Consider the following 10,000-nt stretch of genomic DNA (forward strand, 5'->3'; position numbering starts at 1 on the left):
AATAATTACAGATCAAAATGTGCCTAACAATGTTAGAGGAAAATTATAAAGCAGAAGAAATTGTGTCACAAGATGAATATATGTATCTCTTGTTCCACTATTGCCAGTGGTGGTTGGGTACCTAAGACCTCCAGTAGCATCTACTACCGGCAGCCAGCTCCTAGATGGCAACTGCTCCCATAGATGGCAAATCCTGGCAACCCAGCCATGAGCCCCCATGCAGCAAGGGAGACATGCACTGATAAAAACAGTGGAAAAAGGGAGGGAAGGGAAGCGGAAATAAGCACTAAAAATGCTCCACAGATGTGTTTTTCGCCACACAACTACAACGCTCGCTACAGCACACAAACACTGTGTATGTACCAACCTACATTGGGTAAGTACGTCATGCATGGGGACACATTATGTACCGATAGTCGACCATCACTAGTTCTCTATACCATGCCATTATCAATTCTCCTCAGCATTGATCCACAGTCCTTAGTACTGATCAACCGTCCCTAGCAATGATCAATTATCCCTAGCAATGATCAAATGTCCCTAGCAATGATCTTTTGTCCCTAGCAATGATCAATTGTCCCTAGCAATGATTGACTGTCCCTTGCAATGATCTATTATCCGTAGTAGTTATCTAATGTCCCTAGCAATGATCAATTGTCCCTAGCAATGATCGACTGTCCCTGGCAATGATTGACTGTCCCTAGCAATGATTTCTTGTCCCTAGTAGTGATCGACTGTCCATAGCAATGATCGACCGTCCCTAGCAATGATCAACTGTCCCTGGCAATGATCAACTGTCCCTGGCAATGATCAACTGTCCCTAGCAATAATCTATTGTCCCTAGTAGTGATCGACTGTCCCTAGCAATGATCAACTGTCCCTGGCTATATTCGACTGTCCCTAGCAATAATCTATTGTCCGTAGTAGTGATCGACTGTCCCTAGCAATGATCGACTGTTCCTAGCAATGATCGACTGTCCCTAGTAGTGATGGACTGTCCCTAGCTATGATCAACTGTCCCTAGCAATGATCTATGGTCCCTAGTAGCGATCGACTGTCCTTAACGATGATCAATCATCCCTAGCAATGATCACCTGTCCCTCGTAATGATTGACTGTCCCTAGCAATGATCATTCGTCCCTAGCAATGATCATCCTGTCCATCGCAATGATCGACTGTCCCTAGCAATGATCATTCGTCCCTAGCACTGATCGACTGTCCCCAGCAATGAAAAGTTGTCCCCAGTAGTGATTGACTGTCCTGGCAATGAACGACTGTCCCTAGCAGTGATCTACTGTCCCTAGCAATGATCAACTGTCCCTAACAATGATCAGCTGTCCCTAGCATTGATCATCTATCCCTACTAGTGATTGCCTGTCCTAGCAATGATCGACTGTCCCTACAAGTGATCGACTGTCCCTACAAGTGATTGACTGTCCCTAGCATTCACCAACTGTCACTAGCAATGATCAACTGTCCCTAGCACTCAACATCTGTCCCTTAAGCACTGATCAACTTTCACTAGCACCCATCATTTGTCCCAGCAGTGATCATCTGTCCCTAGCACTGATCATCTGTTGGCCTGGCACTGATCATCTGTCCCTTAAGTACTGATCAACTTTTACTAGCACCAATGTCCCTAGCAATGATCATCTGTCCCTAGCACTAATCATTTGTCACCAGCACTGATCATCTAACTGTCCCTAGCGCTTGTTATCTGTCCCTAGCACTGATCAACTTTGTGTAACGTAGCCTAACTAGCCTCGTTTTCCAGCCCAAATTCTTTCAATTTTACGTGTGTGAACGAGGATAGTTAGGCTAATTAACACAAAGACAAAAGACTAATTTGTTGTTGCAAGCACAATTATCTTTCAGTCTGTTACACTTGTCAGACACAGATTTTGTTCTTCAACCTGCACAATTCAAGCCTACAAATGTTGGCTTTCGATAGTACTAACATGACTCCTATGTGGTGTAACCCACACCGAATCTTCAGGCCAATAAACGTTAGCTTCATCATCATCATCATCATCATCAATCCAATTTTGATCCAGGTTTATCCCCGTAAACGGGGGTGGCCGGATTTACCCCACTTTGTCAGCAATCTTTCTAACTCCCATCTCTCCATCTCGCTCGATTCATTCACTAATCCATCAGCTTCTTGCATCTTCCACACACAAAATCTCTCCCCAACCTCGAGGTCACCCTCTTTACTTTAATTTGCACATCTTCCATGGATCCAATTCCCACATTTCACACAACATTATTTTGCCATTACTCTCTTCCCACAAATACCACATGGATCTTCCTTACTCACAGACACTCACTGTGAGTAAGGAAGATTCACTCACTACCACTTTTGTCTTCCCGAGGTTCAAATTCAGCCCCGTGCTCTCGAATGCCTCCTTCCATTTCCAGAATTTCTCCCTCAGTCCCTCCATCGTCTCACTCATCAAAACCAAGTCATCTGCATAGAACATCTCGCTCATCAAACCATTTCTCACACTCTCCGTAACCACATCAACCACGATCGCAAAAACCAACGGCGACAACACGGATCCCAGGTGCACACCAACTTTCACCTAAAACTCCTCGGACAACTCTTGCCCAACACTTACTCTTGTCTTTGCACCTTCATACAAACTCATCACTGCTCTCACCATTGCCTCTGGTATACCTCTCTTCCTCATTGTCCACTCCAATACCTTTCTTGGGACCCTGTAAAATGCCTTCTCCAGGTCAACAAAGCACATAATTATACAACTTCTTCTCCTTGTCTGAGTACTCCTCTTGTAACCTCCTCAAAATGAACACTGCATCTATCGTTCCTTTGCCTGGCATAAAACCGAATTGCATCTCCTCCATTTTCACCATACCCCGCAATCTCCTCTCTACCACCTTTTCTTCAATCTTCATTGCATGCACTAGCAACTTCCCCCCCCCCCCCCCCCCCCATGTGCCCCACAACTCATTGCATCCCCTTTCCCCTTGAAAATTGGTAACACAACACTCAGCACCCATGTCGGAATGAAAATAGGACGCAACGTGACAATTGCGTGACGCGATGGACTGACGTCACAAAAACCGGTTAGGACCGGTAGAGAGAGTACGCGGAGGGAAAAAAGGAAAAGGAAAAACTCGTGGAGACTTAAGTTGTTAATAAATGTGTTGAAAAGTTAACCGGTGTGGAATAGTGTCAAGATATCCTTGCGACAAAAGTGGCGACCCTGCCAGGACACTTCAGGAGAAAAGGAGAGTTCTAAAACAAGCGACGAGAGAAATTCAAACACAAAGGTTTTTTGCAGACCAAATGTCAACATGAGCGAGATCAAAACATTACAAGAGAAGATCGAAGGTAAACTGAAAATGCTTAACTTTACAGTAGAAGATACCGGGAAAATACTTGAAACCGAAGATGTAAAGGCTATCGAGAGACATGGGAACACTTTAGAATCTATTATTGACAAAACGCATCAGCTTAAATTACAAGTTCAGGAGTTGCGAATCGAAAAAAACGAGGACTTTGAAGAGATTAGAAGTTGGTCCGAAAATCTGGAAACCCGTATCGGTAAATTTGAAGGGACTCTCAAACAAGTAAGGCATGTAGCCGCTGATATTAGTTCAGCCGAAGCGGAAAAACGCGAAGAAGAAAAACGGAAACGAATCTTGGATGAAGAAATCGAGTTGGAAAAGGCTAAATTTCAAGCGCGGGTGAAACTCGAGAAATCAATGAAAATGTCCCTGGAGGATTCAGAGAATTGTAGTAGCGTTGCAGCAAAACTACCAAAGCTTGAGATATCGAAGTTTCAAGGAACCTTTCTTGATTGGATGAGGTTTTGGAATCAATTTGAAACTGAAATTGACAAAGCCAAGCTTACCCAAGTAGCAAAGTTTTCCTACCTGAAAGAGTTACTGGAACCCAGTGTCCGTGTATCAATCGATGGACTCCCTTTCACAACCGAAGGGTATGAACGGGCAAAAAGTATCTTAAAAACCAAGTATGGTAAATCCAGTGAGGTGGCAAATGCACATATGCAGTGTGTTATTGGATTGTCCACAATTCATGGCGTGGATCCAGCTAAAATTCATGAATTCCACGAGAAGTTAACAAGTCACATACAAGTCCTAGAGAGCATGGGGAAGGTTAAAGAAATTGAAGAGTTCGTGCGAGCAACGCTTGATAAGCTTCCTGACATTCGAGCAGACCTAGTTCGTCTTGATGATGACTGGCAAGAGTGGGGATTTCCAGAACTAATCGAATCGTTAAGAAAGTGGTGCGACCGTAATCCCATACCCAGTAAAGATCTGATGTATACAACACCAGACGGCGATCATTCAAACCGTGACCCACCAATCCGCAGTCCAAGGTTTGAGATGACGACAAAGGTCAATAAGGTAGATAAGGGAGTATTACTCACAGTCTCAAACCCACGTTATGAAGAACTGATAACCAAGTATCCTCACCTGGAAGGAGTAGTAATGGATGACAAGGATAAGAAAGGTGAATTGCCCATCCACCTTATACTCGGCGCCAGTGAGTACTCAAGAATCAAAACCGAGACAAAACCGAGGATCGGTAAACCATCTGAGCCTATTGCTGAGCTCACTATGCTAGGGTGGGCGATGATGTCCTCTGGTAAAGAAACAGGCCTCTCTAACGTTTACTTGACGAAATCATCAACAGCAGATTATGAGCAACTCTGCAGTTTAGATGTCTTAGGACTCGAAGATAGACCAGAAACAGGCCAGGAGAGCGTGTATGGTGAATTCATCGAGCAGCTACACCGAAGTGAGGAAGGTTGGTATGAAAGTGGGTTGTTGTGGAAGCCGGGCCATGGTCGTCTACTAACAAACGAACATGGTAGCATAGCAAGACTAGAAGGACTAGTAAGGAAGTTGCAGCGAGATCCAGACATGATTGATAAGTACGATGAAATCATTCAAGATCAGCTAAAAGAGGGGATAGTCGAGAGAGTGGAAGAGGAACCCAATGAGAGAGTGTTCTACATCCCGCATAAACCTGTAAAAAGGGAAACAGCAACAACGACGAAACTTAGAATTGTATTTGATGCGTCAGCTAAACCGAATGGCTTTAAATGAGTGTTTAGAGACAGGCCCTCCTCTTCAGAACCTGTTGTGGAATGTACTTGTGCGTAATCGCCTCAAACCAATTGCCTTAACAGCAGACATCAAACAAGCCTTCCTACAGGTTCCCATTAGGACTGAGGACAGGGATGTCCTACGGTTCCACTGGATCAAAAACAAGGACCCTTCCACAATTGAGGTGTTGAGATTTACGCGAGCGCTCTTTGGGTTGGTACAGTCACCATTCTTATTGGCAGGAACATTGAAGTTGCACTTGGAAAACTTAAGGGAGAGGTACCCCTCAGAGATTGAAGAGATTTTGAGAAGTCTATATGTTGATGACGTCATCACCGGGGGCAGCACTACAGACGAGGTCCAGGGCCTGAAGGAGACAATAGCATCAGTGTTCGGGGAGGCCAAGTTTACCATGCATAAGTGGAACTCTAACGATCCTCAGCTAGAGAGCGGGAAGGTTGTTCCCGTTGATGAGCAGCAGAGTTATGCAAAACAACAGTTAGGAGTTAAAGAAGGTGAAACAAAGATGTTGGGACTTTTGTGGAACAAGAGGGAGGACTTGATCGCTGTGGTTTTTCCCGAAGTACCTGTCGAGACGACGAAGAGAGGGATTCTACGATTCTTAGCCGCAGTGTATGACCCACTTGGGATTGCCTCGCCCACAATGCTGGTGGGGAAGTTACTGTATCGTGAGATATGTGAGAGTTGTCTTCCATGGGATGAGAAGGTATCGGATAGATTGGGGCAGGAGTGGCTGAAGTTTGTGAGGAGCCTTCCCAATAAGGTTGAAGTATCACGGAGCCTAGCAAGGTTTAGGGAGCCTGTTGAAGGAGTTGTATTGCATGCTTTCGGTGACACCAGTGGTTCTGGGATATCATCAGCAGTCTATGCAGTGATTATTCAAGCCTCTGGAGTGAGCAAGGGATTGATAGCAGCAAAGTCAAGGTTGGCAAAGAAAAATCTCACAATCCCAAGGTTAGAGCTGGTAGCAGCTCATATGGCAGCTAATCTAGCGGATAACGTAAGAACAGCACTCGAAGGATACCCGATTACATCCGTTTATGGGTGGAGTGACAGTACGGTCGCACTTCATTGGATCAAAGGGGGAGGATCCTACAAGCAGTTCGTGGCCAACAGAGTTCACAAGATCAGTTCTAAGGATTTCATTGAATGGAGGCACGTTGACACCAACCACAATCCAGCAGACATAGGGAGCAGAGGCTGTAATGCAGACCAGTTGACTGGCATGTGGCTATCCGGACCAGAATGGCTGCCCAATTCAGAGAAATGGCCAAGAGACATAGTGACTAAACCTAACAAGGAGACGGAAACCGAGGCCAAACGCACCAAAGAGAATTTCGCTGTAGCTGTGGATGTGAGAGATGATTTTGATGAAGTACTTGAGAAGTATGCCTTCTGGCGAGTGATCAGAATTAGCGCATGGGTTACGCGATTCGTTCAGAATTGCCGAAGCAAGAAATCGAATAGAGTTAGCGGCCCCTTGACAACGGCTGAGACTGAGAAGCAGGTGAAGTGGTGGATAAAGAGCGATACACTGTGACAGAGAAATTCCTAGAAGATCAACAGAGGCTCAATCTTCAGAAGAATGATGAGGGGATCTACTTGTGCAGAGGAAGAATTCAAGGACATTACCCAGTGTATCTACCACCCAGAGTAAGCTTATCAGAGAAAATAGTGCAAGACGCCCACCTCTTGACTCTTCACGGGGGAGTAGGGTCTACTATGGCGCATGTTAGACAAGAATATTGGATACCTCGTCTCCGTCAGCTAGCAAAGACTGTGATCAACCACTGTTACGGGTGCAAGAAATTTCATGCCACGAGGTTTAACAATCCACCCCCTGGAAACCTGCCAGTGGACCGTACTGAAGGATCTTATCCTTTCCAAGTAGTGGGGGTAGATTACGCTGGGCCAATAGCATACAAGGTTTCTAAGAAGTTGGAAGGCAAAGCATATATCCTACTGTTTGCATGCAGTTTGACAAGAGCAGTCCATTTGGAGCTACTAATTGACCAGACCACGGAAGGTTTCACCAAGTGTTTGAAAACGTTCATTGCCAGACGGGGAAGGCCTACGAAGATCTATTCAGATAATGGGATGAGTTTTGTAGCAGCGTTCAAATGGCTCAACAGTATCATGGAAGATGAGAAGACTCAAGACTATCTGGCTCATCATAACATCCTTTGGCAGTTTAATCTCTCTAGGGCCCCATGGTGGGGCGGTCAATTTGAACGCTTAGTAGGAGTTGTAAAGCAAGCTTTCTACAAGGCTATTGGGCGGGCCCTTCTGATGTTTAATGAGCTTGAAGAAGTAATCCTCGATGTAGAGGTGGCTGTCAATAATCGTCCATTATCCTATGTTGAAGATGATGTCGAGCTTCCTGTGCTGACTCCAGCCACCCTGATGTATAGTCAGTCTAACCTTCTGCCGGAGGAAGATGCAGATGCAGTTGAGGATGTGGATCTACGTAAGAGAGCGAGATATGTCCGTCGGTGCAAGGACGTTCTTTGGTCACGCTGGACTACAGACTACATAAGGAGCCTGAGGGAGAGACACAATCTGAAACATAAGACCAAGGAATTGACCTTAAAAGTTGGTGATGTGGTTCTGGTAAAACTTATCAAGGGGCGTGACGGAGTTGTGAGAGGAGCTAGGCTGAGAGCGGGGAAGTCATATTTGGAACGGGCGATCCAGCATTTATGCCCGATGGAGCTGTCTTGTGACGTGCGAGAGACACTGCCGAGTCAACCAGTACAGCTTAATCCTCGAGCTAGAGATTTCACTCCGAGACGAGCGGCAGTAGTAGGTGCTCAGCGGATTAGAGACATTGCAGAGAAAGAAGGCGAAGAGACTGTTCCTGTTACCCAAGAGGGACTATGAACTGTTAGAATTTTTAAACTTGTTACTTGTATAAGAGAGTTACTGTTGCAATTGTTTAAACAGCGGAGGTGTGAATATATTTGCTCCACTAGCGTGTATCAAATAGGGGAAGAGTGTCGGAACGAAAATAGGACGCAACGTGACAATTGCGTGATGCGATGGACTGACGTCACAAAAACCGGTTAGGACCGGTAGAGAGAGTACACGGAGGGAAAAAAGGAAAAGGAAAAACTCGTGGAGACTTAAGTTGTTAATAAATGTGTTGAAAAGTTAACCGGTGTGGAATAGCATCAAGAAATCCTTGCGACACCCACTCATCCGGCATTCCTCCTCCATCCAGCCTTTCCCACTTTCATTTCCCCCATCACCTTCACCACTTCTCACCGACTAACCCTCTCAACTGGCCCTTCCACCAAATCTGCTTCCACATTCTGATCCCACTCATTCTCTTCATTCATAATTCTCTCCATGTGTTCTTTCCAAACTTTCCCTCTATCTTTCTCACTGAAACTCAGCCTACCGTCGCTTCCTCTCGCCCATCTTCCTCCCTCAACATCTTTTCCATCCTTTTTCATTGACTTCACAAGTTTAAACATCTTGCAGGAGCAAAATGACTCCCCTTTATGAACACTTGAAAAATAACAAAAGAAATGAAATTGCAACCTGTTTGCAGATTTTCGACTAATGCAAACAAATTCATAATGCCAACTTTCAGTACCAGCCAAAAATGGAAGAAAATGCACCTTGCATGGTGTCTCCAGGCAGGAGAAAGCAAAACAAAATTTTCTTGAAAGCTGCAAATCATGGACACAAGTCACCATAAACAGAAGGCAACAAGATGGCCGGCACTTCTTTTCCACATGCTAGTACCCAAGCCTCTGAAAGCTCTTAGCGATCAAATGACCATTCTCGTATAACGACAGAGCCTGCTGCTGCCAACTTTAGAGTGGCAAAGCCCACTTAAAAATTAAGACTTGCTTTTACTGCAACAGTGATACCACACCTTTGTAGCATTGCTTTATGCAAATAATCCCTATAATTATTCTTCCTCTGAGATGTGGTGCACAAAAATAATGTAATGATAAATGAATACAAAATTAATGTTAACTTACCTTTAACTCTACGATTGTTAACCTGGTCATCTGCTTGATGTCTTTTCTGCAATTAACAAGGATACGTACATACATCTTATTCAATGGTTTAACATATAATACGCATGAATATTTTGCGAGTTGCGTAGTATTTTTCCAAGCCCCGCAGGGGCGAGGTATTTGGGCGAGGAAAAATACCAGCAATGAGAAAAATGTGAGCGAGTATTACATGTTAAACCATCGAATAAGAGACTTATTATTCCACTATACAAAAAGGTGTTATTTTGCTTAAATGTGTGGTTCCAGAAAATATCCATACTCCCCCCCCCCACAGATGGTTAATGGAAATTCCTAGGGGGTGGGGGGGCTAAAGGGTAGAGATTTCCGAGGGGTATGGGGGATGCCCACGAGAGGAATTTTCCACAGGGTTGTAAAAGATGCGATCGATCGTACGAGACATACGGTACTTACGTGGATTATTTTGATTTGTAGCACAACAAAAATTATAAATAGATGCCCTTTCGAGAAAAAACTTAAAGATGTTTGTCTCAAACGTTTTTTTTCTTTGCAGGGCGTTTGCTATCATCTCTCTAACGACGAACGGTCACTTCATTTTGGCTCGCACTGTACTGTGTTTACACGTGAAAAATCAAGATGGCTGACTGTAGCATATTATACCCAGACCCTAGGTTCTCTGCCTACCAGAAGAAAACATGATTCTACAATGGAAGTTCATTCATTCATTCTTTATTTCCCATAAAGTTGATCTATAAACTAGAACTTTAAATGCGCAAAATTATAGAGAAAACAACGACTTTAAAAAATTTACGAAAGATTGAGTTTATCTTATTGAAAAGCCTTGTTTCTCTGAGTAGAATTCCAGCACGAAAGCGATCTTGTGAACGAGT

General features: G+C 44.3%; 1 protein-coding gene across 3 annotated transcripts in view; it reads right to left on the minus strand.

Annotated features, from left to right (window-relative positions):
* LOC138017849 (phospholipid-transporting ATPase IA-like) overlaps nucleotides 1-10,000 on the minus strand; it is a 59,243-nt gene that overhangs the window by 38,872 nt on the left and 10,371 nt on the right. For all 3 annotated transcript variants that reach the window (XM_068864834.1, XM_068864835.1, XM_068864836.1), the window contains one exon: nucleotides 9,114-9,159. In XM_068864834.1, coding sequence (XP_068720935.1) covers nucleotides 9,114-9,159 — 46 coding nt within the window. The remainder of the gene's footprint in view (nucleotides 1-9,113; nucleotides 9,160-10,000) is intronic.

The sequence above is a fragment of the Montipora capricornis genome, chromosome 9 (assembly GCF_036669925.1).
Source record: "Montipora capricornis isolate CH-2021 chromosome 9, ASM3666992v2, whole genome shotgun sequence".
Classification (NCBI taxonomy): Eukaryota; Metazoa; Cnidaria; class Anthozoa; order Scleractinia; family Acroporidae; genus Montipora; species Montipora capricornis.